Source organism: Rissa tridactyla, chromosome 1 (genome assembly GCF_028500815.1).
Source record: "Rissa tridactyla isolate bRisTri1 chromosome 1, bRisTri1.patW.cur.20221130, whole genome shotgun sequence".
Taxonomy (NCBI): Eukaryota; Metazoa; Chordata; class Aves; order Charadriiformes; family Laridae; genus Rissa; species Rissa tridactyla.
The window spans coordinates 134,315,950-134,343,767 of record NC_071466.1 but is presented as its reverse complement, the minus strand read 5'-3'; the positions used below and the strand labels follow the sequence as shown (position 1 = coordinate 134,343,767).

Genomic DNA, 27,818 nt, shown 5'->3' with positions numbered 1-27,818 from the left:
ACACCACTCCCTGATCCAGGAGTTGCCCTTTTGCCTCTTCCTGTTAATTTCCTCATTCATGATTGCCACTGAAGGGATAGAGGAGAAAACAACTTGTGTTCCTGATCCCTTAAGCCACTGCCCCAAGGCTCTAAAATCTCTTTAAATCGATTTTGGGCTCCTCCTACCCACTTCATCACTACCCACCTGAAATACTAAGAGGGGGTAGTAGTCAGAGGAGTTTACTAGGGCTGGAAGTTTGTCCAACACATCCCTGACCCGTGCCCCAGGGAGGCAGCAGACTTCCCTGTGAAGTGGGTCAGGACGGCATATTGGCCCCTCCGCCCCCCTCAGTAGAGAGTCACCCACAACAACGACCCATCTGCTTTTCCTTTTGGAGCCAGTGGTGATGCTGGGTCCATGGCGACTTGGTCTTTCTGACATTTGTGGCCTGGGTGTATCATCCTCCTCTCCAACAGCCAGTTCCTCCTGCAGGACTCCATACCTGTTCTGCAAGGGCAACTGGGAAGGTGGGAGGGGCCGAGAGGGGATTCTCCTGCTTCCCCGAGCAGGGACCTGTTTCCATTCCCCCTCTTCTCTGCGATCCCCTCCTACTGCCTCGTGACGTGAGGGGAGCGAGTCCTCTGACCTGTGTGGGGCCTCACCCTCTTCCCTCTCTCTCAGGGAGGGGGTCCACCAGTCACTCTCCCTCTCACGTTCCCTGACACTCCTCAACCTCTCCACTTCCTCCTTCAGCTCAGCCACCAGAACGAGCAGATCATCTACCTGTTCACACCTGACACAGGTGTTGTCTCCGCTGCCCTCCATCGCGAGTGCCAGGCTCCGGCACTCTCTGCAGCCCGAGGCCTGGACGCCCATATGTTTGCGCGGGGCCTCTGTCTGGGTGCTCACAGTTTTCTAACAGCAGCCTTTGAGCAGGTAGCAACCACGGCTGGATCTCTACGCACAAGTGAGACCTTGTGAGTCGACGGTCAGTTGGGGTGAGCACTGGTTGCTCTGTGGCCAGGCACTAGTCCCTGCCCTCCCGGAGGCTTCTTATAAGCTGGTGGCTTGATCGATCGGGGGAGGTGCTGTCTCGGCTCCCAGGCTCCCTCAGCAGCCGGCCCAGCAGCTGTCAGCCCTCAGCACAGGCCGAGGGCTTTTGCCGGCTTCCAAAAGCCCCCCAAAGAGCTTTTTGTCGGCCCTTTTCGCTGCAGATCCCTTCCCCAGCGCAGTCTTACCTGCCCTGCAGCTGGCCCCTGCAGCAGTTTGCCGGGTGTGGTGGCGCACGCCTGTCGTCCCAGTACGTGGGAGTCTCCCGCTTCACACCCGCAAACAGTTTTCCTTATGCCTTTCCTGAACTGTCTTCTTCAGAGAAACACTGAGCTGGGTGACATCCCACTAGCCTCCTTCTTCCCAGCATGATGAGGCAGGAGTACCACCAGGGATCCTAGCCCATTGCCATTTCTTCTCTTTGCCTGTCACCAGGTAGAGCTCCAGGCACAGGCTCCGACAGTTCCTATGAGGAGGGAAAGGTGCTGCCAGCAGCGCTGGGCATGGTGGAGACCTCTGTCATTTGTTGCCTGGGTTCCTTTCACTCTTGCCACTCTCCCGGCTGCGCATCCCTGCGCCGAGTTTGCCCCATTCAGGAGAGGCCATGTGGCTGTCCCCCTGGGCAGAGACACCCGAGGGCGCTGTGGGGAGGACGGCAGTGGCTGGAGTCCCGTGACCCTGTGAGCAGAGCAGTAGAGCGGTGTCACTGGTGGAGCACGAGTGAATGAAATTGCACTGTACAGCTGCAGCACCAGGCTGAGACAACCAAGGGTCCCCAGCTGGGTCCCAGGGAGAAACAATCTCTGGAGGAACCTGGGCTACTGCCTGTCAGCAAGGAAAGTGGAGAGAGAAGCCACCCTAGCCCCAGTCCTCAGCGCCTCTTCTCCCTCATGCCTCCCCCTTTGGGCCACACTCTTCAAAGGCATTTACCTTCCTCTCCTACTCCTCTCCCCAGGTCTGCTGAGCCAAGGCTGGAGGGAGCCCTGCAGACGCCCACCCCCACCCCCACACCGAGTGACTCCTAATATACCTATAAAAAAAGAATGAGCCATGGCTGGGGGAGAGAGGGAAAATGCCTGGGGAAATACAAAGGACCTGTGTGTGTCCTGCATAGCTCATGTCTCCAGCTCTCGAGCTGTTCAGAAGCAGGAGGGGAACTCTCAGCATTTCTCTGCCTTGCACGCACTCAGACTCCCATGCAACCTCAGCACGGTCCTCTCCATGCAAATCCTCTTCTCCCCTCCCCATGCACACACCCACCGCCCCCCATCTCTGCAGGGTTTATAGTTTCCTGTGACTGTGCGTGTCCTTCCCCACTGTTCCCAGCCAGCCAATCCTTTCTCACCTTTCATGTCCTGCCCAACCCCAATATGTCTAATATGTCTCACCCTCCTCACCCAGGGCTTCCTCTTCCCATGTCTCTGGGCAGCGACAAAAGGCAGGTCCCTGAAAGGACAGGGGCTTTTCCCGCATGGCTCCCTGCTGGTTCTTTGTGGCCATGCTGGCCCCTATGGGTAAGTGATCTCAACTCCCCCCTGAGCACCTACAGCGATTGCACTGCTGCTGTCCCAGCTGCATCCCCGCTTGCTGGCAGAGCTCCATTTCCCAAAGCTCCCAGTGCTGAGGATGGGCACTGAATGCCGTGGGCAGGAATCCCTGAATCTCCTGCAAGGGCTGTCTATTTCTTCTTCTGTGCTCAGCCCCCACATGGTTCATGTTTTGGAACAAACTGCCCAGGAATGTTTCTTGCCTCTTGGAGAGAGATTGGAAACTCCCCTGCTGATCGGAAGAGCTGTCCCATACCTTCCACAGCTCCCTAGCCTTTCCTGTTCCTTCCCACCCTCTTCTCTACCAACGCGTAGTGGCAGTTAATCTTTTTCCATTTTTTCGTCTTCCTCAATGATGTTCCTCCTTTTCTCTTCCAGTGCTGGCTCTGGAACAGTCCCCAGACACAGTGATACGACAAGGCCAGTCCGTGAGTCTGAGCTGTTCCAAGAAGAAATCCACCAGCACATTGATTCAATTGTACAAGGTTCCTTTGGGGAAGGACTCCAGGCTGATCCTGGTGGTTTCTGCATATGCAGGTGGTAAAGCAGATGTGGAGGAGGATCTCCGCAGCCGTTTGAAGAGCAGTGGGATACAAGGAGATGCGATGACCATCTCGATCGAGCATGCCTTTCTGAATGACTCTGGCACGTATTACTGTGCTGAGAGTGAAACACAGTGGGTAGGCTGCTGAGGGAGCTGAGCGCAAACCTGCTCCTGCACAAAGGGGACCTGCTTTCCTCCTCGTCAGAGCTGCACAAGGCGGGATGATCCCTTTCCACTCATTACCTCCTCTGCTTCCTAGCCTGCCCTTCATCCTCTTCTCAGACTCTGTGAGTTTATTTGTCCTGCTTTCTCTCCATGCCAGCCCACCCCTCCTTGCCTCTCTCTCCGTTTAGCTCTCATTTCCATTATAGCCACTTCCCTCAACGCTTCTTCCCCTCTCTGACTCCTTTCCTACCCCCGACTTCTTCTTTCTGTCTCTCTTCAATCTGCACTCTGCAGACCTCCTCTCATTTAACTCCAGGCAACCCTGGAGTTCGTCATTCTCACCGTCACACAGAAAGGATGTTTGCATGAGAGGTTCTTCTACCTAAGGTGCACCTTTAGATAAAGACAAGGCCGGGCACATGGCGTAAGAGCCGGTTCCGAGTGGGAGCTGCCCACGTCCTGCTCCGTTACAACGACCTGCCTGAGGTTATCCTGTGGCCAGGGGGAATGTGCAGCACAGCAGAGGCCTGAAGGCCATGTTGCAGGTGCAGCACAGCACAGGCGGGCGCATGCTCGGGTTCACTGTTTTGTGCATCACTGACTCCTCCATCTACAGTGGTCTCTGGGTCAGGATCACTGCCTTCCACCCCCTGATCCTCACACAGTTTACCTTTCCCAAGGATATATCTAAATTCCAGATTACGTTAGCAAGCTGTGCAGCTAACAGAAGGTTTCCTGATGGGTTAGAGTGGTATCTCTGTCTTAACACACACCGGTGCGCAGCACAGGCCATCATGGGGCTCTCCAGCAGGTTCCCACACTGCAGCTTCCCATGCTGACAGACGGTCTTCTCCAGCCCTAAGCACAAGGCCCAAGAGAGCAGGCGTGCCGCGTTTGACATCTCTAACTCCTCGCATCCCATGTGCCCTGCAGGGCTCCCAATGCCCTGCCCTGCCGCCTGCGCATCCCAGGGAACACCATGGGAAATGGAGACCCTTCCCATGGACACATCAAGCCCAGCCTCCTCTCAGCTGGAGTGCTGCGGGTATTGTGGGGTATTGTGGGGTTTCTTCCTGTTGCCTGCACAGTTTAGCCCACCCTCTTAGTTCTTTTCTCCCTTTTCTTTTGAGGAAGCTGGGGTCATTCCTGAATCTGCTACAGGCATTTTTGTGGCAATGAATGCAGTGGGATACACTCGGACCTGGAACAGAGGGTGTGGGAGGTGCTGGCATTGCTGCACCCTTCTACAAGGACACAGGGGTACATCTTCTCTGCAAAGCCCATGACAGCCTTGAGCAGCCAGATCCCTTGCTCTCTTGTATGGGCTGTCCATACACTGCCGTGCATTGCTGGGCCCACAGCATGGCAGAGACGTGCAGAAGCTCTGTCAGGCCTCTGACACACAGAGAGGGTGTCAGTGTGGACACACTGTGAGCCCCACTTCCTGCCAGCAGTGATTTCTCACAGCGTTGGGTTGGTGAACAGGCTGTTCCCCAAGTAGAGAAGAAGACAGGATTTTCTCCAGCTCTGCCCATCCTCGTCCTGCTGCTCCTTTGCAGAATGCTCCAAGAAAGAGAGTGTCATCTCTTCTCTGTCATGGAGAAGGTAAGTCTGTACCAGCGTATCCCACGGTGAATAGCCTTCTCCTCACAAATTGCTCTGTGGTGCGGTCTACGAAGAGGCAGTCCCAGTGCAGAGCCAAAGGCAGCCTTTTCTCTCCTTGAGATGTCCCTTTGGAGGAAGAGAGGAACAGCTACAGAACTCCTCTCTGGCATACTACAGTAGACAGCAGGGTGAGAGGTCAGCAGCCTTTCCCATACCTGGGCAACATGACGAGCAGCACTGGGATAAGCAGAGAAGATTCCACGTTGCAGCTTGCGGGCTGGGAGCCTGAGTGTGAGGCTGCTGGAGAGAAGACTCAGCTGAGGGGCACACAACAAATATGCATCCCTACGCTCTCTTTCTCTTCCCTTCGTTTGGTGCCTCCTTGTGCATCCCTGTGCCGTGCACGCACTCAGGCTGCCACACAGCCCCATCCTGCTCCTGTGATCACCCCTGTCCCCCACCTCTGCCTATACACACACACAGACACAGCAGGAAGTGCGTGGAGCAGGGTGGATGCACCTCATGCCTGCATGCAGGTGTCATTCCCCGCTGTTCCCAGCCAGCCAACTGCCTCCTCACACTTCAGGCTCTCTCTCACCGCCCTGCCCACCCGCAGAGAGACACGTGTCTCTTCCTCTCCCAGCCTCTCGTCTTGGCACGTCTCTGTGCCTGTGCTGCCACACCGGGCAGGGTGCTGGAAGGAGGTGGCCTTTCCCCATGGTTCTCCTCTGGTTCCTTGTGGCCGTCCTGGTCCCTGTGGGTAAGTGATCTTCTCTTCCGCTTGAAGAGCTGCCCTGGAGCCACTGCTGCTGCCTCAGCCGTGTGTCCAGTAGTTGTCAGTGCCCCATTCCCCAAGGCTTCCCGGGGGAGGATGGGCAATGAACGAGGTGAGCTTTTCCTCATCCCCTTAACTCAGAAAACTCTACACATCTACAAATGTGTTTTTTTCTATCCCAGTTTAATACTTCGATTGAGAGTACCGAAGTAATTGTTTGTCGTAAGAAATTTGCCATTGTCTTTGAAGCTAGTTTTTGTTTTGTTTTTTTTTTTCTCCTGTGTGTGTCTCTCAGAGAAACGGGACACTGTCCCATAGAGCTTGCTGACATCCTTATGCCGCCCCATGCCATGCCGTATTTCAAGGATGTGTTTTCATGTGTCCGTCAGTGTGTTTCACTCCTCACATCCCTTTCCTTCTCTTTGCAGGCCAGGCCCTTCAGCAGTCGCCAGACACCGTCGTCCGAGTGGGAGACTCTGTGGTTCTGAACTGTTCCCAAAAGGACAATGCATACTCAGCCATGTCCTGGTACAAGTTGCCCATGGGAAGGATGCCACTCTGCAGTTGGTTGTATATTCGGTGGAAGGTGGCAGGGCAGAGATTGAGAAGGAATTCAGAAATCACTTTTGGAGTAATGGGACTAAGGGCTACCGCTTATCTGTGGCGATAGATTACGCCCTTCTCAATGACTCTGGCACATATTTCTGTGCTGAGGGAGGCCCACAGTGACTCAAAATCCGGAGCAGCATAGCACAAACCTTTCCATGCAACGAGGGATGTGCCCCCAGCACACACACAGAGCCCTGTGTTTGACAGTAGATCATTTTGTCTTGGTTCACCCAGCCCTTTCCTTCTCCATCTGCTGGAAAGCCAAGCCAACCTGGAGTTAAATCTGGCAAGGGATTCAAGGTCTCCTGGGATTGCTCACATTGCGGTTTCCTAGAGTACAGGTGCCTCGCTGCTAACCCAGGGCTCGACACACTGCTGTACACGAGGGGCTCTGAGTTGCAGAGTACTGGCAAGACCATGAGGACTTCTATGTGTGCACTGGTCCTTTGGCCCCAGCAGACTCCAGGGAATGGGTACGCTGTTGTGTTTGCTGTTGTGTGCCATGGTCCTTGGGTCACGCCACTACCCTGTGACCTGAACATTTGGATGTATGCCATATAGCCCAAGTCTCCACGGTATTCAGGATGGAGCGCAGCCCTGTAGGTGAGGAGCCCCAGGCCACAAGGTGCTCTGTGGCAATAACCCACCATACCCTTGGCTCTGCTAGCCAGAATGGAGGTGTCAGGGCCAGGAGGGGGATCATTCCTCCACCGGGCTTGATGAGAATGCAGGGGAGCATTAGGTGCAGCCTCTCGTTCCCTGGAGGGAGCTGAGGATGAGTTAGAGACAGAGTCTTCTTGGAGCTCCCCATGAAAAGACTGAAAAGCGATGGCACAATCTGTGATGGGGAAATTCTGCTGAGGCAGAGGGACAAATTCTTTGCCAGAGGAGTGTGGCAGCCCAGGGACAAGGCCACAAGGGCTTTCACTCGAAGGAGAAGTTTGCATTTAGGGAGACTTTCCCACCTGCCCTGGTCCATGCCCTGAGAGACCTGCTCCAATTTTAGAGACAAACCTTACCTGAGTGCAGGGCAGACTGGAAACCCTTGGATACCACCCCCCACCCCCCAAGCGCTTCCGTCAGCCTTTGGTGTGTTCCCCAGTGCCCTACGTCTTTCAAGAAAAATGGGGGAACGTTTGGGTGAGAGGGTCTTTGTGGTACTCACGTAGACTGCTGGTTTCCCCATTAAAGTCCTGCCAAGAAAGAGAAACGTGTGTTAATGCTGTCTGGTGATGGGAAGAAAGGGATAGAAAGTTCCTCTCTGTGGAAGGAAGGTGCCCTCTGTCCCTTTTCCCTAAGCAGACTGTTTCACTGCTCAGGTGTCCCAGGTGAAGACCTTTGCTGAAATCAGTTCTGGGGTTCTTAAAAAGCCCCGTGACTTCAAAGAGATTCTAGTGGGGTCCCATCACACAGGATTCCAGCCTTAGATGAGGTCCCCAGGATTTGTCCAAGATGAGTGTCCTCAAGGCTTGACTTTCATCCAGTGCTCCTCACTCCATCACATGGAAGAGCTCAGCTGCCTTTCAGCCCTTGAGGCTGCACTCCACTCTACCTGGATGTCTCTGGACCAGTCCAACCCAGCCTGACTGTCCTCACCCCCACTTCCTTTTGTCCCTTGGTCCAGATGGGATGGGTGGCCTCTCTGTGTGTCTTGAGTCAGGAGGTGGGAGCAAGGCCTGGGGTCTGTCTCAAATACCTGCCACTTATATCCTGTCATGTTGACCACGATTCTGCTGTTGAACCTGCCTTTGCCCTGGGAAGACAAATGGCTGTCAGCCTTTGCCCAGCGTGAAGCAGGGGCCACTCTATGCTGCTGCCCAGGGCCAGGGCTCATCTCTGTGCCCAAACCTCTGCCCACTCAGGTCCAGCCTGGGAAGTGACTGCTCTGCAGTAACTCACGTCACCAGGTTACAGGACACAGATAGCTTTCCCAGAGACGGAGAGGTCATAATCCATGTAGGGATTAATCCCGTAACCCCCCTGGGAACTAATCCCATAATTCTTTTTTGATTAATCCGATTATCTCAATGAAAAGAATTCTGTAATGCCATTGAGCAGTAATATCATAGCCCCCCTGAGGTTAGTCCCATCACCTCAGTGAGGATTAATCCTGTAATCCCAAATGGCATAAACTCTGAAATCCCATTTGGGATTATTCCCAAACCACACATGGGAATTAAGCAGGAAATTGCAATGCGATTATGCCCATAACTGGATTCTACTTATGTCCTAATCCCAGTGGGCAAGAATCCCATCATCCCCACCAAGAGACAGAAGCCAGAAATAATCCCCAGAGAGAGACCATCCACATTTTTCCCGAAGGAAGAATCACAGGGCTACAAATGGGGTGGGTGAGGATGCCTAAACCTATTTGTGCACTTTGGTATGGAAGATATGAGGGGTTAATTTTTGTGCCCACAGCCTCACTGGCATCCAGACTCCCAGCCCCACAGCCCCAACCAAACCGTGGATTTCATCTAAGGGGTTCCAGTGGACTCAGGAGAGAGCTCGCCAAGAGCACTTATGTGTCCCAGGGCTTTTGAAGCAGAAGATGTACCTTTGCCCGTTCCCGTCATCCTCTCCCCACACCTGGACACCCAGAGCACAGGCTTTTTATTTGACTTGCGTGGATATTTCTGGAATGTGGATAAACTAGTTATGGCTTCCCTGTGTCTCAAACTGGCCCTGCCCCAGCTCGGTCATTGGATCTCTACTCCTAGTCTAATGCCAAGGGTAGGTTTTTCTCCCTTCAGATCTCTCTTTGGAGGAGAAAGGTGCTTTTGTGCAACTCCTCTCTGTCAAGCTACAAGCCACGCCACGAGCGTTATGTCATCAGCCTGCTCGGTGCCTGGGGCCATGGCATGGACAGCATAGGGCTGAGCAGAGACAACACCACGCTGTGGCTTGTGGGGTCAGGGCCTGTGAAGTTTCAGGGCGTCTGGAATGGCGTGTCAGCTGTGGGACAGCGAAGCAGAACCCGTGCCCCATATCTCTGTGTCCTTTGCGTAATACTTCTTTTCTGGAGATCTCAGCTGATGCCACAGGAAGAAAGGGAAAACCCCCAGCATCCCCCCTGCCCTGCCTCAAACCCAGGCTCCCATCCAGCCCCATCATGTTCCTGTGATTGCACGCATAATCACACACACACACACACAGAGCAAGACATCTGTGCAGGATTCATACCACCCATTGCTGTGTGTGAGTGTTCTCTCCCACTGATCCCAGCCAGCCATCTCCTTTCTCACATTTCAGGTGCTCTCCCACTGCCTTGCCCACCCCCAATGTCATGCCTATCTTCCTTCCTCAGCATTTCCTCCACACACGTCTCTGTGCCTGTGCTGCCTGTGCTGCCACCATGGGCAGATTTCCATCGCTGACTGCTCCTTTCTTCTGATTTCCTCCCCATTTCAAATATTGACATTTGCTGTCAGCTGTTTCTCCTGGTCTTTCATGCACAGATGAGAAACTTGCCCATAGCTTTTAAACCCATCCCATCTCTTACCCCTGCTAGATTTTGTGGGGTTTTTTTCATCCCCTTCCTCCTCACACCATTTCACCTTCTGCCTAGACTCACGCTACTTTTTTCTTTTGTTTTTCTTTTCTCCCGGCAGTGTGGGCCCTTCAACAGCCTGCTGATGCAGTCATCCGAGAGGGAGGAGCTGTGACTCTCAGCTGTTTCCAGATGGGAACCACATGCCCCTACATGCCATGGTAGGAGTAGGCTCAAAGAAAGGATGCCATACTGCAGCTGGTACCATACTGCAGCGTGTGGAGTGGAAAGGGAAAAGGCAGAGTTTGAGGACGAGTTTCAGAATGCCTTCAAGAGTTGTGGGAGTATGCGATATTGCGTGTCCTTTTAATAGATTTTGCCTCAGTGAATGATTCTGGCAGCTATGACTGCGCTAGGATACACCTTAATTCAGATGCTGAGGCAGCTGAGCACAAATCTCTCTGTACGTGCAGGCTTCTCTCTGTTTCTATAGACAGCAGGGTAGACAGTGATGAGACAGGGTTACTTCCCAAGGCAGATGAGAGTCTGAATGTCTGGGATGTGCATCAGGTATTGTCTCTGTGGAGAAGGTAGGACCTTGCAGAGTGCTCAAGGCCAGCTGTGCTTCCTGCAAGCACCCAGAACCACTGGAAAAGCTGAGGACATTTTGTGGAGGGAAAGAACCTCTAGATGTGCATGAGGCAGGGAAACAGAGCTGATGCTGGGGAGAAAGATGGAATGCACCTCATCAGAGACACACTGAATTTCTGTGCTGCCTATGGTTGTGCTGATATTGCCAGTACATCATCTGTGCATCATCATGAGGAAAATGTTAGCAATCTTTGAGAGGCAGACAACGATCCCCACTTTTCTAGAGGCAAACGGGAGGAAAACTTCAATGTTAAGCATATGAGACTCCAGAGAGACCTACACACTCTATTCAGCTCGGGCTGTCTTTCTCCATACCGTGCAGCTGTGTCATACCTGCAGAGCTGTAGCATGCCCATGCATGAAGCCCTTCCCAGTAACGCAGACTGCAGTCTCCCAAGCACAAAGCCAGGTGGTCCCAAGAATGAGGTGTCTCAGAAGTCTGATATATCAGGGTAAAGTCTCCCACTTATAGACATACGCCCACAGAATGAATAGACCCCTGTGTGCGCTCAGAGTCCAGAGATCTGTTCACACCAGCTGTGTGGGGACAGGCTTGCTCACTAATGGCATTATTGCTCCTCTGGCAGATTTTATCTTTCCTTCTCTGTCACTTTTTTTTTCTTTGCTCTTTTTGGTCCTTTTTTTTTTGATCTTATGAGGTTTTGCTCCCTTCTTCTGCATGAGGCGGGAGTACCACCAGGGATCCTAGCCCATTGCCATTTCTTCTCTTTGCCTGTCACCAGGTAGAGCTCCAGGCACAGGCTCCGACAGTTCCTATGAGGAGGGAAAGGTGCTGCCAGCAGCGCTGGGCATGGTGGAGACCTCTGTCATTTGTTGCCTGGGTTCCTTTCACTCTTGCCACTCTCCCGGCTGCGCATCCCTGCGCCGAGTTTGCCCCATTCAGGAGAGGCCATGTGGCTGTCCCCCTGGGCAGAGACACCCGAGGGCGCTGTGGGGAGGACGGCAGTGGCTGGAGTCCCGTGAGCCTGTGAGCAGAGCAGTAGAGCGGTGTCACTGGTGGAGCACGAGTGAATGAAATCGCACTGTACAGCTGCAGCACCAGGCTGAGACAACCAAGGCTCCCCACCTGCGTCCCAGGGAGAAACAATCTCTGGAGGAACCTGGGCTACTGCCTGTCAGCAAGGAAAGTGGAGGGAGAAGCCACCCTAGCCCCAGTCCTCAGCGCCTCTTCTCCCTCATGCCTCCCCCTTTGGGCCACACTCTTCAAAGGCATTTACCTTCCTCTCCTACTCCTCTCCCCAGCTCTGATGGGCCAAGGCTGGAGGGAGCCCTGCACACACCCACACCGCCATCAGCGAGTGACCCCCCATTATACCTATAAAAAGGAACGACCCGTGGCTGGGGGAGAGAGGGAAAATGCCTGGGGAAATGCAAGGGACCTCTGTGTGTCCTGCATAGCTCATGTCTCCAGCTCTCGAGAACTTCAGAAGCAGAAGGGGAACTCTCAGCATTTCTCTGCCTTGCACGCACTCAGACTCCCATGCAACCTCAGCACGGTCCTCTCCATGCAAGCCCCCTTCTCCCCTCCCCACACACACCCACCGCCCCCCATCTCTGCAGGGTTTATAGTTTCCTGTGACTGTGTGTGTCCTTCCCCACCGTTCCCAGCCAGCCAATCCTTTCTCATCTTTCATGTCCTGCCCAACCCCAATATGTCTAATATGTCTCACCCTCCTCACCCAGGGCTTCCTCTTCCCATGTCTCTGGGCAGCGACAAAAGGCAGGTCCCTGAAAGGACAGGGGCTTTTCCCGCATGGCTCCCTGCTGGTTCTTTGTGGCCATGCTGGCCCCTATGGGTAAGTGATCTCAACTCCCCCCTGAGCACCTACAGCGATTGCACTGCTGCTGGCCCAGCTGCATCCCCGCTTGCTGGCAGAGCTCCATTCCCCAAAGCTCCCAGTGCTGAGGATGGGCACTGAATGCCGTGGGCAGGAATCCCTGAATCTCCTGCAAAGGCTGTCTATTTTTTCTTCTGTGCTCAGCCCCCACATGGTTCATGTTTTGGACACAAACTGCCCAGGAATGTTTCTTGCCTCTTGGAGAAAGACTGAAAACTCCCCTGCTGATTGGAAGAGCTGTCCCATCCCTTCCACTGCTCCTTAATCTGTCCTGTTCCTTCCCACCCTCTTCTCTACCAACCCACAGTGCCCAGTTAATGTTTTTCAATTTTTTTGTCTTCTTCAGTGTTCCTCCTTCTCTCTTCCAGCATTGGCTCTGGAACAGTCCCCAGACACAGTGATACGACAAGGCCAGTCCGTGAGTCTGAGCTGTTCCAAGAAGAAATCCACCAGCACATTGATTCAATGGTACAAGGTTCCTTTGGGGAAGGACTCCAGGCTGATCCTGGTGGTTTCTGCATTTGAAGGTGGTAAAGCAGATGTGGAGGAGGATCTCCGCAGCCATTTGAAGAGCAGTGGGATACAAGGAGATGCGATGACCATCTCAATCGAGCATGCCTTTCTGAATGACTCTGGCACGTATTACTGTGCTGAGAGTGAAACACAGTGGGTAGGCTGCTGAGGGAGCTGAGCGCAAACCTGCTCCTGCACAAAGGGGACCTGCTTTCCTCCTCGTCAGAGCTGCACAAGGCAGGATGAACCCTTTCCACTCGTGAGCTCCTCTGCTTCCTAGCCTGCCCTTCATCCTCTTCTCAGACTCTGTGGGACTTCTCACACTCCTTGCCTCCCTCTTCTTTTCACTCCCATTTCCATTACAGTCACTTCTCTCAACACTTCTTCCCCTCTCTGACTCCTTTCCTACCCCTGCCACCTTCTTTCTGTCTCTCCTCAATCTGCACTCTGCAGACCTCCTCTCATTTAACTCCAGGCAACCCTGGAGTTCATCATTCTCACTGTCACACAGAAAGGATGTTTGCACGAGAGGTTCTTGGTGCACCTTTAGATAAAGGCAAGGCCAGGCACGTGGCGTAACAGCTGTTAACCGAGCGGGAGCTGCCCACGTCCTGCTCCGTTACAACGACCTGCCTGAGGTTATCCTGTGGCTAAGGAGGAAAGAAGGCTGTGGAAAGAAGGATGGAAAAAGCAGCCAGGAAAGGGGGTCCTGGCCTGCCTTCTTCCTGCCCCTCCTGGTCCCAGGATGAAAGGTGTTCTGGGTTGGGATAGCATGGGGCAGCTGAGACCTCCATGCCTCTCTGTCCTTTGTGATGTCCTGGAACATTCCCAACTCTGCTGCAGAGAGTAAGAGAAACAAAGTGCAGTGGGATTCATAGTTCCCTGCAGGAGAGCAGCGGGAAGCTGCAGGTACAGTTTTGCTCTTCAGAGAACGGGATGGGGGAAGAGTTTCACTGCAAAGCCCATGAGAGCCCTCAGCAGGCAGAATGCTTGGGCTGTTGTGGTGTCTTTCCTGGTCCTGCCTCCCACTGATATTAATTGCTGTGCTCAGAGTACCGCAGAGAGAAAAAGCAGCCTCACACAGTTAGGGGAAAAAAGTAATAAAAAGAAGAAAGAGCTATGGCTGGGGGAGAGAGGGAAAATGCCTGGGGAAATGCAAGGGACCTCTGTATGTCCCGCATAGCTCATGTCTCCAGCTCTCGAGGTTTTCAGAAGCAGAAGGGGAACTCTCAGCATTTCTCTGCCTTGCACACACTCAGACTCCCATGCAACCTCAACCCAGTCATCTCCATGCAACCCCCCTTCTCCCCTCCCCACGCACACACCCGCCGCCCCCCATCTCTGCAGGGTTTATAGTTTCCTGTGACTGTGCGTGTCCTTCCCCACTGTTCCCAGCCAGCCAATCCTTTCTCGCCTTTCATGTCCTGCCCAACCCCAATATGTCTAATATGTCTCACCCTCCTCACCCAGGGCTTCCTCTTCCCATGTCTCTGGGCAGCGACAAAAGGCAGGTCCCTGAAAGGACAGGGGCTTTTCCCGCATGGCTCCCTGCTGGTTCTTTGTGGCCATGCTGGCCCCTATGGGTAAGTGATCTCAACTCCCCCCTGAGCACCTACAGCGATTCCACTGCTGCTGTCCCAGCTGCATCCCCGCTTGCCGGCAGAGCTCCATTTCCCAAAGCTTCCAGTGCTGAGGATGGGCACTGAATGCCGTGGGCAGGAATCCCTGAATCTCCTGCAAGGGCTGTCTATTTCTTCTTCTGTGCTCAGCCCCCACATGGTCAATGTTTTGGACACAAACTACCCAGGAATGTTTCTTGCCTCTTGGAGAGAGACTGGAAACTCCCCTGCTGATCGGAAGAGCTGTCCCATCCCTTCCACTGCTCCTTAATCTGTCCTGTTCCTTCCCACCCTCTTCTCTACCAACCCACAGTGCCCAGTTAATGTTTTTCCATTTTTTCCTCTGCCTCAGTGTTCCTCCTTTTCTCTTCCAGTGCTGGCTCTGGAACAGTCCCCAGACACAGTGATACGACAAGGCCAGTCCGTGAGTCTGAGCTGTTCCAAGAAGAAACCCTCCAACAGAGAAATATACTGGTACAAGGTTCCTTTGGGGAAGGACTCCAGGCTGATCCTGTTGGTTTCTGCATTTGAAGGTGGTAAAGCAGATGTGGAGGAGGATCTCCGCAGCCGTTTGAAGAGCAGTGGGATACAAGGAGACACGATGACCATCTCAATCGAGCATGCCTTTCTGAATGACTCTGGCACGTATTACTGTGCTGAGAGTGAAACACAGTGGGTAGGCTGCTGAGGGAGCTGAGCGCAAACCTGCTCCTGCACAAAGGGGACCTGCTTTCCTCCTCGTCAGAGCTGCACAAGGCGGGATGATCCCTTTCCACTCATGACCTCCTCTGCTTCCTAGCCTGCCCTTCATGCTCTTCTTAGACTCTGTGAGTTTATTCATCCTGCTTTCTCTCCATGCCACCCCACTCCTCCTTGCCTCTCTCTCCGTTTAGCTCTCATTTCCATTATAGCCACTTCCCTCAACGCTTCTTCCCCTCTCTGACTCCCTTTCTCTCCCCACCTTCTTCTTTCTGTCTCTCTTCAATCTGCACTCTGCAGACCTCCTCTCATTTAACTCCAGGCAGCCCTGGAGTTCGTCATTCTCACCGTCACACAGAAAGGATGTTTGCATGAGAGGTTCTTCTACCTAAGGTGCACTTTTAGATAAAGACAAGGCCGGGCACGTGGCATAAGAGCGGGCGCGTGCTCGGGTTAAATGTTTTGTGCATCACTGACTCCTCCATTGTCCTGGTCCCTGTGGGTAAGTGAACTTCTCTTCCGCTTGAAGAGCTGCCCTGGAGCCGCTGCTGCTGCCTCAGCCGTGTGCCCAGTTGTTGTCAGTGCCTCATTCCCCAAGGCTTCCCGGGGGAGGATGGGCAATGAACGAGGTGAGCTTTTCCTCATCCCCTTAACTCAGAAAAATCTACACATCTACAAATGTGTTTTTTTCTATCCCAGTTTAATACTTCGATTGAGAGTACCGAAGTAATTGTTTGTCGTAAGAAATTTGCCATTGTCTTTGAAGATAGTTATTGTTTTGTTTTTTTTTTCTCCTGTGTGTGTCTCTCAGAGAAATGGGACACTGTCCCATAGATCTTGCTGACATCCTTATGCCGCCCCATGCCATGTCTTAATTCTAGGATGTGTTTTCATGTCTCCTTCCGTGTGTTTCACTCCTCACATCTCTTCCCTTCTCTTTGCAGGCCAGGCCCTTCAGCAGTCGCCAGACACCGTCGTCCGAGTGGGAGACTCTGTGGTTCTGAACTGTTCCCAAAAGGACAATGCATACTCAGCCATGTCCTGGTACAAGTTGCCCATGGGAAGGATGCCACTCTGCAGTTGGTTGTATATTCGGTGGAAGGTGGCAGGGCAGAGATTGAGAAGGAATTCAGAAATCACTTTTGGAGTAATGGGACTAAGGGCTACCGCTTATCTGTGGCGATAGATTACGCGCTACTCAATGACTCTGGCACATATTTCTGTGCTGAGGGAGGCCCACAGTGACTCAAAATCCGGAGAAGCATAGCACAAACCTTTCCATGCAACGAGGGATGTGCCCCCAGCACACACACAGAGCCCTGTGTTTGACAGTAGATCATTTTGTCTTGGTTCACCCAGCCCTTTCCTTCTCCATCTGCTGGAAAGCCAAGCCAACCTGGAGTTAAATCTGGCAAGGGATTCAAGGTCTCCTGGGATTGCTCACATTGCGGTTTCCTAGAGTACAGGTGCCTCGCTGCTAACCCAGGGCTCGACACACTGCTGTACACGAGGGGCTCTGAGTTGCAGAGTACTGGCAAGACCATGAGGACTTCTATGTGTGCACTGGTCCCTTGGCCCCAGCAGTCTCCAGGGAATGGGTACGCTGTTGTGTTTGCTGTTGTGTGCCATGGTCCTTGGGTCACGCCTCTACCCTGTGACCTGAACATTCGGATGTATGCCATATAGCCCAAGTCTCCACGGTATTCAGGATGGAGCGCAGCCCTGTAGGTGAGGAGCCCCAGGCCACAAGGTGCTCTGTGGCAATAATCCACCATACCCTTGGCTCTGCTAACCGGAATGGAGGTGTCAGGGCCAGGAGGGGGATCATTCCTCCACCCTGCTCCACACTTTGGAGACCATAACTGCGGACTGGAACCACTTGGCGTCCTCAGGACAAGGGAGATGTCCACTAGGGGTCTTGAGATGATGAGCACTGGAACACAGGGCAGGTGGGCAGAGGTTGAAGGTTCTAGGTTTGTCTGGCCAGAAGATGAGAATGCAGGGGAGCATTAGGTGCAGCCTCTCGTTCCCTGGAGGGAGCTGAGGATGAGTTAAAGACAGAGTCTTCTTGGAGCTCCCCATGAAAAGACTGAAAAGCGATGGGCACAATCTGTGATGTGGAAATTCTGCTGAGGCAGAGGGACAAATTCTTTGCCAGAGGAGTGTGGCAGCCCAGGGACAAGGCCACAAGGCCTTTCACTCGAAGGAGAAGTTTGCATTTAGGGAGACTTTCCCACCTGCCCTGGTCCATGCCCTGAGAGACCTGCTCCAATTTTAGAGACAAACCTTACCTGAGTGCAGGGCAGACTGGAAACCCTTGGATACCACCCCCCCACCCCCCAAGCGCTTCCGTCAGCCTTTGGTGTGTTCCCCAGTGCCCTACGTCTTTCAAGAAAAATGGGGGAATATTTGGGTGAGAGGGTCTTTGTGGTACTCACGTAGACTGCTGGTTCCCCATTAAAGTCCTGCCAAGAAAGAGAAACGTGTGTTAATGCTGTCTGGTGATGGGAAGAAAGGGATAGAAAGTTCCTCTCTGTGGAAGGAAGGTGCCCTCTGTCCCTTATCCCTAAGCAGACTGTTTCACTGCTCAGGTGTCCCAGGTGAAGACCTTTGCTGAAACCAGTTCTGGGGTTCTTAAAAAGCCCTGTGACTTCAAAGAGACTCTAGTGGGGTCCCATCACACAGGATTCCAGCCTTAGATGAGGTCCCCAGGATTTGTCCAAGATGAGTGTCCTCAAGGCTTGACTTTCATCCAGTGCTCCTCACTCCATCACACGGAAGAGCTCAGCTGCCTTTCAGCCCTTGAGGCTGCACTCCACTCTACCTGGACGTCTCTGGACCAGTCCAACCCAGCCTGACTGTCCTCACCCCCACTTCCTTTTGTCCCTTGGTCCGGATGGGGTGGGTGGCCTCTCTGTGTGTCTTGAGTCAGGAGGTGGGAGCAAGGCCTGGGGTCTGTCTCAAATACCTGCCACTTATATCCTGTCACGTTGACCACGATTCTGCTGTTGAACCTGCCTTTGCCCTGGGAAGACAAATGGCTGTCAGCCTTTGCCCAGCGTGAAGCAGGGGCCACTCTATGCTGCTGCCCAGGGCCAGGGCTCATCTCTGTGCCCAAACCTCTGCCCACTCAGGTCCAGCCTGGGAAGTGACTGCTCTGCAGTAACTCACGTCACCAGGTTATAGGACACAGATAGCTTTCCCAGAGACGGAGAGGTCATAATCCATGTAGGGATTAATCCCGTAACCCCCCTGGGAACTAATCCCATAATTCTTTTTTGATTAATCCGATTATCTCAATGAAAAGAATTCCGTAATGCCATTGAGCAGTAATATCATAGCCCCCCCGAGGTTAGTCCCATCACCTCAGTGAGGATTAATCCTGTAATCCCAAATGGCATAAACTCTGAAATCCCATTTGGGATTATTCCCAAACCACATATGGGAATTAAGCAGGAAATTGCAATGCGATTATACCCATAACTGGATTCTACTTATGTCCTAATCCCAGTGGGCAAGAATCCCATCATCCCCACCAAGAGACAGAAGCCAGAAATAATCCCCAGAGAGAGACCATCCACATTTTTCCCGAAGGAAGAATCACAGGGCTACAAATGGGGTGGGTGAGGATGCCTAAACCTATTTGTGCACTTTGGTATGGAAGATATGAGGGGTTAATTTTTGTGCCCACAGCCTCACTGGCATCCAGACTCCCAGCCCCACAGCCCCAACCAAACCGTGGATTTCATCTAAGGGGTTCCAGTGGACTCAGGAGAGAGCTCGCCAAGAGCATTTATGTGTCCCAGGGCTTTTGAAGCAGAAGATGTTCCTTTGCCCGTTCCCGTCATCCTCTCCCCATGCCCGGACACCCAGAGCACAGGCTTTTTATTTGACTTGCTTGGATATTTCTGGAATGTGGATACACCAGCTAGGGCTTCACTGTGTCTCAAACTTGCCCTGCCCCAGCTCGAGTCCTCAACTTTGGGCCCAGCCCAGCCCTGAGAAGAGGGGGAGTGAGGTCCTCAAGGAGACCTCCCTCTCCACCTACCTGGTCCTTCTGTGTCTATGGTCTGTATCCCCCACAACAGGTTCATTACTCTTTGCACATTCCCTAGAGACTCACCCCAGACCCCCCCAGCATTGCCCTGGGCTGGGAGCGTTTTAACCTGGGCTTGTTGGAGAGGCCTTGGCCCCCCTTCATGACCCCATCCAGAGTTGTCGGCATGGTGGGAGAAAGGGGTAAGTTAGGTTGCTTCTCTGCATGAGGAGAATGTGAAATCTGGGTTCCCAGCACACGGGAAACTCTGAAGAGTAACACAGGGAACAAAGCAGGTGTCTCACCACCACCTCCCACCCCCAATCCCAGGAGTGAGGAGGGACCGCAGCTGCATGCTGGCTGCCCATGGCCACCTTTTTGTTCTGCCATTGTGCTGAAAGCTTTTGAACTCCACCCATGGAAGCTCTTGCCATGGAATGGTAAGGGTGGTAGATGGGGATGGAGGTGGAGGGGTATGGGTGTGGGAGTGTGTGTGCTCCCTGCTTCCCTACGGCATGGGGGATCTTGACCTTTCCCCAGACCCACTCTCGGAATGACATGAACACACAGAGCCCGTCCCCAGGGATCCATGGAACCAAGATTTGACTGTCCCTATGAGCATCAAGAACACTGGACATTTGGAAGTGGATGCGATCCGTGGGGGGGAAAGAAAGTCTCCTGTTTGACCAGAAATAACCCACAAGGAGGAGGCAGGCATTAGATGTTACCTTGTTCTATGTCCTTGAGGGGGAATTCCTGAAGAGCTTCTTCCTACTACCCTCACCCCCAAATAATCATTCTCACGGGGAAGTTTTCTTGGCACGGTCATTGGATCTCTACTCCTAGTCTAATGCCAAGGGTAGGTTTTTCTCCCTTCAGATGTCTCTTTGGAGGAGAAAGTTGCATTTCACAGAATCACAGAATCACAGAATCTTCAGAGTTGGAAGGGACCTCTAGAGATCGTCTAGTCCAACTCCCCTGCTAGAGCAGGATTACCTAAAGCACATCCCTCAGGGCTGCATCCAGGCGGGTCTTGAAAATCTCCAGAGAAGGGGACTCCACAACCTCCCTGGGCAGCCTGTTCCAGTGCTCCGTCACCCTCACCGTAAAGAAGTTTTTCCGTGTATTTGAACGGAACTTCCTATGTTCTAGCTTGTGCCCATTGCCCCTCGTCCTGTCACTGGGAACCATTGAAAAAAGCCTGGCTCCGTCCTCCTTAAACCCACACTTTAGGTACTTGTAAACATTAATCAGGTCCCCCCTCAACCTTCTCTTCTCCAGGCTAAAGAGTCCCAGCTCTTTCAGCCTTTCCTCATAAGGGAGGTGCTCCAGTCCCATAATCATCTTGGTTGCCCTTCGCTGGACTCGCTCCAGTAGTTCCCTGGAGGAACTCCTCTCTGTCAAGCTACAAGCCATGCCAAGAGCGTTATGTCAGCAGCCTGCTCGGTGCCTGGGGCCATGGCATGGACAGCATAGGGCTGAGCAGAGACAACACCACGCTGTGGCTTGTGGGGTCAGGGCCTGTGAAGTTCCAGGGCGTCTGGAATGGCGTGTCAGCTGTGGGACAGCGAAGCAGAACCCGTGCCCCATATCTCTGTGTCCTTTGCATAATACTTCTTTTCTGGAGATCTCAGCTGATGCCACAGGAAGAAAGGGAAAACCCCCAGCATCCCCCCTGCCCTGCCTCAAACCCAGGCTCCCATCCAGCCCCATCATGTTCCTGTGATTGCACGCATAATCACACACACACACACACAGAGCAAGACATCTGTGCAGGATTCATACCACCCATTGCTGTGTGTGAGCGTTCTCTCCCACTGATCCCAGCCAGCCATCTCCTTTCTCACATTTCAGGTGCTCTCCCACTGCCTTGCCCACCCCCACTGTCATGCCTATCTTCCTTCCTCAGCATTTCCTCCACACACGTCTCTGTGCCTGTGCTGCCTGTGCTGCCACCATGGGCAGATTTCCATCGCTGACTGCTCCTTTCTTCTGATTTCCTCCCCATTTCAAATATTGACATTTGCTGTCAGCTATTTCTCCTGGTCTTTCATGCACAGATGAGAAACTTGCCCATAGCTTTTAAACCCATCCCATCTCTTACCCCTGCTAGATTTTGTGGGGTTTTTTTCATCCCCTTCCTCCTCACACCACTTCACCTTCTGCCTAGACTCCCGCTACTTTTTTTTTTTTTCTTTCTTTTCTTCTAACACCGTGGGCCCTTCAACAGCCTCCTGATGCAGTCATCCGAGAGGGAGGAGCTGTGACTCTCAGCTGTTTCCAGATGGGAACCACATGCCCCTACATGCCATGGTAGGAGTAGGCTCAAAGAAAGGATGCCATACTGCAGCTGGTACCATACTGCAGTGTGTGGAGTGGAAAGGGAAAAGGCAGAGTTTGAGGACGAATTTCAGAATGCCTTCAAGAGTTGTGGGAGTATGCGATATTGCGTGTCCTTTTCAATAGATTTTGCCTCAGTGAATGATTCTGGCAGCTATGACTGCGCTAGGATACACCTTAATTCAGATGCTGAGGCAGCTGAGCACAAATCTCTCTGTACGTGCAGCCTTCTCTCTGTTTCTATAGACAGCAGGGTAGACAGTGATGAGACAGGGTTACTTCCCAAGGCAGATGAGAGTCTGAATGTCTGGGATGTGCATCAGGTATTGTCTCTGTGGAGAAGGTAGGACCTTGCAGGGTGCTCAAGGCCAGCTGCGCTTCCTGCAAGCACCCAGAACCACTGGAAAAGCTGAGGACATTTTGTGGAGGGAAAGAACCTCTAGATGTGCATGAGGCAGGGAAACAGAGCTGATGCTGGGGGGAAAGATGGAATGCCCCTCATCAGAGACACACTGAATTTCTGTGCTGCCTATGGTTGTGCTGATATTGCCAGTACATCATCTGTGCATCATCATGAGGAAAATGTTAGCAATCTTTGAGAGGCAGACAACGATCCCCACTTTTCTAGAGGCAAACAGGAGGAAAACTTCAATGTTAAGTATATGAGACTCCAGAGAGACCTACATACTCTATTCAGCTCGGGCTGTCTTTCTCCGTACTGTGCCGCTGTGTCATACCTGCAGAGCTGTAGCATGCCCATGCATGAAGCCCTTCCCAGTAACGCAGACTGCAGTCTCCCAAGCACAAAGCCAGGTGGTCCCAAGAATGAGGTGTCTCAGAAGTCTGATATATCAGGGTAAAGTCTCCCACTTATAGACATACGCCCACAGAATGAATAGACCCCTGTGTGCGCTCAGAGTCCAGAGATCTGTTCACACCAGCTGTGTGGGGACAGGCTTGCTCACTAATGGCATTATTGCTCCTCTGCCAGATTTTATCTTTCCTTCTCTGTCACTTTTGTTTTCTTTTTGGTCCTTTTTTTTTTGATCTTATGAGGTTTTGCTCCCTTCTTCTGCATGAGGCGGGAGTACCACCAGGGATCCTAGCCCATTGCCATTTCTTCTCTTTGCCTGTCACCAGGTAGAGCTCCAGGCACAGGCTCCGACAGTTCCTATGAGGAGGGAAAGGTGCTGCCAGCAGCGCTGGGCATGGTGGAGACCTCTGTCATTTGTTGCCTGGGTTCCTTTCACTCTTGCCACTCTCCCGGCTGCGCATCCCTGCGCCGAGTTTGCCCCATTCAGGAGAGGCCATGTGGCTGTCCCCCTGGGCAGAGACACCCGAGGGTGCTGTGGGGAGGACGGCAGTGGCTGGAGTCCCGTGAGCCTGTGAGCAGAGCAGTAGAGCGGTGTCACTGGTGGAGCACGAGTGAATGAAATCGCACTGTACAGCTGCAGCACCAGGCTGAGACAACCAAGGCTCCCCACCTGCGTCCCAGGGAGAAACAATCTCTGGAGGAACCTGGGCTACTGCCTGTCAGCAAGGAAAGTGGAGGGAGAAGCCACCCTAGCCCCAGTCCTCAGCGCCTCTTCTCCCTCATGCCTCCCCCTTTGGGCCACACTCTTCAAAGGCATTTACCTTCCTCTCCTACTCCTCTCCCCAGCTCTGATGGGCCAAGGCTGGAGGGAGCCCTGCACACACCCACACCGCCATCAGCGAGTGACCCCCCATTATACCTATAAAAAGGAACGACCCGTGGCTGGGGGAGAGAGGGAAAATGCCTGGGGAAATGCAAGGGACCTCTGTGTGTCCTGCATAGCTCATGTCTCCAGCTCTCGAGAACTTCAGAAGCAGAAGGGGAACTCTCAGCATTTCTCTGCCTTGCACGCACTCAGACTCCCATGCAACCTCAGCACGGTCCTCTCCATGCAAGCCCCCTTCTCCCCTCCCCACACACACCCACCGCCCCCCATCTCTGCAGGGTTTATAGTTTCCTGTGACTGTGTGTGTCCTTCCCCACCGTTCCCAGCCAGCCAATCCTTTCTCATCTTTCATGTCCTGCCCAACCCCAATATGTCTAATATGTCTCACCCTCCTCACCCAGGGCTTCCTCTTCCCATGTCTCTGGGCAGCGACAAAAGGCAGGTCCCTGAAAGGACAGGGGCTTTTCCCGCATGGCTCCCTGCTGGTTCTTTGTGGCCATGCTGGCCCCTATGGGTAAGTGATCTCAACTCCCCCCTGAGCACCTACAGCGATTGCACTGCTGCTGGCCCAGCTGCATCCCCGCTTGCTGGCAGAGCTCCATTCCCCAAAGCTCCCAGTGCTGAGGATGGGCACTGAATGCCGTGGGCAGGAATCCCTGAATCTCCTGCAAAGGCTGTCTATTTTTTCTTCTGTGCTCAGCCCCCACATGGTTCATGTTTTGGACACAAACTGCCCAGGAATGTTTCTTGCCTCTTGGAGAAAGACTGAAAACTCCCCTGCTGATTGGAAGAGCTGTCCCATCCCTTCCACTGCTCCTTAATCTGTCCTGTTCCTTCCCACCCTCTTCTCTACCAACCCACAGTGCCCAGTTAATGTTTTTCAATTTTTTTGTCTTCTTCAGTGTTCCTCCTTCTCTCTTCCAGCATTGGCTCTGGAACAGTCCCCAGACACAGTGATACGACAAGGCCAGTCCGTGAGTCTGAGCTGTTCCAAGAAGAAATCCACCAGCACATTGATTCAATGGTACAAGGTTCCTTTGGGGAAGGACTCCAGGCTGATCCTGGTGGTTTCTGCATTTGAAGGTGGTAAAGCAGATGTGGAGGAGGATCTCCGCAGCCATTTGAAGAGCAGTGGGATACAAGGAGATGCGATGACCATCTCAATCGAGCATGCCTTTCTGAATGACTCTGGCACGTATTACTGTGCTGAGAGTGAAACACAGTGGGTAGGCTGCTGAGGGAGCTGAGCGCAAACCTGCTCCTGCACAAAGGGGACCTGCTTTCCTCCTCGTCAGAGCTGCACAAGGCAGGATGAACCCTTTCCACTCGTGAGCTCCTCTGCTTCCTAGCCTGCCCTTCATCCTCTTCTCAGACTCTGTGGGACTTCTCACACTCCTTGCCTCCCTCTTCTTTTCACTCCCATTTCCATTACAGTCACTTCTCTCAACACTTCTTCCCCTCTCTGACTCCTTTCCTACCCCTGCCACCTTCTTTCTGTCTCTCCTCAATCTGCACTCTGCAGACCTCCTCTCATTTAACTCCAGGCAGCCCTGGAGTTCATCATTCTCACTGTCACACAGAAAGGATGTTTGCACGAGAGGTTCTTGGTGCACCTTTAGATAAAGGCAAGGCCAGGCACGTGGCGTAACAGCTGTTAACCGAGCGGGAGCTGCCCACGTCCTGCTCCGTTACAACGACCTGCCTGAGGTTATCCTGTGGCTAAGGAGGAAAGAAGGCTGTGGAAAGAAGGATGGAAAAAGCAGCCAGGAAAGGGGGTCCTGGCCTGCCTTCTTCCTGCCCCTCCTGGTCCCAGGATGAAAGGTGTTCTGGGTTGGGATAGCATGGGGCAGCTGAGACCTCCATGCCTCTCTGTCCTTTGTGATGTCCTGGAACATTCCCAACTCTGCTGCAGAGAGTAAGAGAAACAAAGTGCAGTGGGATTCATAGTTCCCTGCAGGAGAGCAGCGGGAAGCTGCAGGTACAGTTTTGCTCTTCAGAGAACGGGATGGGGGAAGAGTTTCACTGCAAAGCCCATGAGAGCCCTCAGCAGGCAGAATGCTTGGGCTGTTGTGGTGTCTTTCCTGGTCCTGCCTCCCACTGATATTAATTGCTGTGCTCAGAGTACCGCAGAGAGAAAAAGCAGCCTCACACAGTTAGGGGAAAAAAGTAATAAAAAGAAGAAAGAGCTATGGCTGGGGGAGAGAGGGAAAATGCCTGGGGAAATGCAAGGGACCTCTGTATGTCCCGCATAGCTCATGTCTCCAGCTCTCGAGGTTTTCAGAAGCAGAAGGGGAACTCTCAGCATTTCTCTGCCTTGCACACACTCAGACTCCCATGCAACCTCAACCCAGTCATCTCCATGCAACCCCCCTTCTCCCCTCCCCACGCACACACCCGCCGCCCCCCATCTCTGCAGGGTTTATAGTTTCCTGTGACTGTGCGTGTCCTTCCCCACTGTTCCCAGCCAGCCAATCCTTTCTCGCCTTTCATGTCCTGCCCAACCCCAATATGTCTAATATGTCTCACCCTCCTCACCCAGGGCTTCCTCTTCCCATGTCTCTGGGCAGCGACAAAAGGCAGGTCCCTGAAAGGACAGGGGCTTTTCCCGCATGGCTCCCTGCTGGTTCTTTGTGGCCATGCTGGCCCCTATGGGTAAGTGATCTCAACTCCCCCCTGAGCACCTACAGCGATTCCACTGCTGCTGTCCCAGCTGCATCCCCGCTTGCCGGCAGAGCTCCATTTCCCAAAGCTTCCAGTGCTGAGGATGGGCACTGAATGCCGTGGGCAGGAATCCCTGAATCTCCTGCAAGGGCTGTCTATTTCTTCTTCTGTGCTCAGCCCCCACATGGTCAATGTTTTGGACACAAACTACCCAGGAATGTTTCTTGCCTCTTGGAGAGAGACTGGAAACTCCCCTGCTGATCGGAAGAGCTGTCCCATCCCTTCCACTGCTCCTTAATCTGTCCTGTTCCTTCCCACCCTCTTCTCTACCAACCCACAGTGCCCAGTTAATGTTTTTCCATTTTTTCCTCTGCCTCAGTGTTCCTCCTTTTCTCTTCCAGTGCTGGCTCTGGAACAGTCCCCAGACACAGTGATACGACAAGGCCAGTCCGTGAGTCTGAGCTGTTCCAAGAAGAAACCCTCCAACAGAGAAATATACTGGTACAAGGTTCCTTTGGGGAAGGACTCCAGGCTGATCCTGTTGGTTTCTGCATTTGAAGGTGGTAAAGCAGATGTGGAGGAGGATCTCCGCAGCCGTTTGAAGAGCAGTGGGATACAAGGAGACACGATGACCATCTCAATCGAGCATGCCTTTCTGAATGACTCTGGCACGTATTACTGTGCTGAGAGTGAAACACAGTGGGTAGGCTGCTGAGGGAGCTGAGCGCAAACCTGCTCCTGCACAAAGGGGACCTGCTTTCCTCCTCGTCAGAGCTGCACAAGGCGGGATGATCCCTTTCCACTCATGACCTCCTCTGCTTCCTAGCCTGCCCTTCATGCTCTTCTTAGACTCTGTGAGTTTATTCATCCTGCTTTCTCTCCATGCCACCCCACTCCTCCTTGCCTCTCTCTCCGTTTAGCTCTCATTTCCATTATAGCCACTTCCCTCAACGCTTCTTCCCCTCTCTGACTCCCTTTCTCTCCCCACCTTCTTCTTTCTGTCTCTCTTCAATCTGCACTCTGCAGACCTCCTCTCATTTAACTCCAGGCAGCCCTGGAGTTCGTCATTCTCACCGTCACACAGAAAGGATGTTTGCATGAGAGGTTCTTCTACCTAAGGTGCACTTTTAGATAAAGACAAGGCCGGGCACGTGGCATAAGAGCGGGCGCGTGCTCGGGTTAAATGTTTTGTGCATCACTGACTCCTCCATTGTCCTGGTCCCTGTGGGTAAGTGAACTTCTCTTCCGCTTGAAGAGCTGCCCTGGAGCCGCTGCTGCTGCCTCAGCCGTGTGCCCAGTTGTTGTCAGTGCCTCATTCCCCAAGGCTTCCCGGGGGAGGATGGGCAATGAACGAGGTGAGCTTTTCCTCATCCCCTTAACTCAGAAAAATCTACACATCTACAAATGTGTTTTTTTCTATCCCAGTTTAATACTTCGATTGAGAGTACCGAAGTAATTGTTTGTCGTAAGAAATTTGCCATTGTCTTTGAAGATAGTTATTGTTTTGTTTTTTTTTTCTCCTGTGTGTGTCTCTCAGAGAAATGGGACACTGTCCCATAGATCTTGCTGACATCCTTATGCCGCCCCATGCCATGTCTTAATTCTAGGATGTGTTTTCATGTCTCCTTCCGTGTGTTTCACTCCTCACATCTCTTCCCTTCTCTTTGCAGGCCAGGCCCTTCAGCAGTCGCCAGACACCGTCGTCCGAGTGGGAGACTCTGTGGTTCTGAACTGTTCCCAAAAGGACAATGCATACTCAGCCATGTCCTGGTACAAGTTGCCCATGGGAAGGATGCCACTCTGCAGTTGGTTGTATATTCGGTGGAAGGTGGCAGGGCAGAGATTGAGAAGGAATTCAGAAATCACTTTTGGAGTAATGGGACTAAGGGCTACCGCTTATCTGTGGCGATAGATTACGCGCTACTCAATGACTCTGGCACATATTTCTGTGCTGAGGGAGGCCCACAGTGACT

General features: G+C 52.9%; 5 gene segments (V, D, J or C); all 5 read left to right on the top strand.

The window, feature by feature from the left end:
- Window positions 1–5,583: 5,583 nt before the first annotated feature.
- Window positions 5,584–6,397, top strand: LOC128906355 (T-cell receptor beta chain V region PHDS203-like). The segment is given in 2 exon segments: window positions 5,584–5,653; window positions 6,097–6,397. Coding segments are annotated over 2 exon segments (344 nt in total).
- Window positions 6,398–12,143: 5,746 nt separating this feature from the next.
- LOC128906289 (T cell receptor beta variable 14-like) lies at window positions 12,144–12,959 on the top strand. The segment is given in 2 exon segments: window positions 12,144–12,235; window positions 12,646–12,959. Coding segments are annotated over 2 exon segments (357 nt in total).
- Window positions 12,960–14,281: 1,322 nt separating this feature from the next.
- Window positions 14,282–16,112, top strand: LOC128906229 (T cell receptor beta variable 14-like). The segment is given in 3 exon segments: window positions 14,282–14,373; window positions 14,784–15,085; window positions 16,053–16,112. Coding segments are annotated over 3 exon segments (405 nt in total).
- Window positions 16,113–23,606: 7,494 nt separating this feature from the next.
- LOC128906181 (T cell receptor beta variable 14-like) lies at window positions 23,607–24,422 on the top strand. The segment is given in 2 exon segments: window positions 23,607–23,698; window positions 24,109–24,422. Coding segments are annotated over 2 exon segments (357 nt in total).
- Window positions 24,423–25,744: 1,322 nt separating this feature from the next.
- LOC128906111 (T cell receptor beta variable 14-like) lies at window positions 25,745–27,575 on the top strand. The segment is given in 3 exon segments: window positions 25,745–25,836; window positions 26,247–26,548; window positions 27,516–27,575. Coding segments are annotated over 3 exon segments (405 nt in total).
- Window positions 27,576–27,818: the final 243 nt, after the last annotated feature.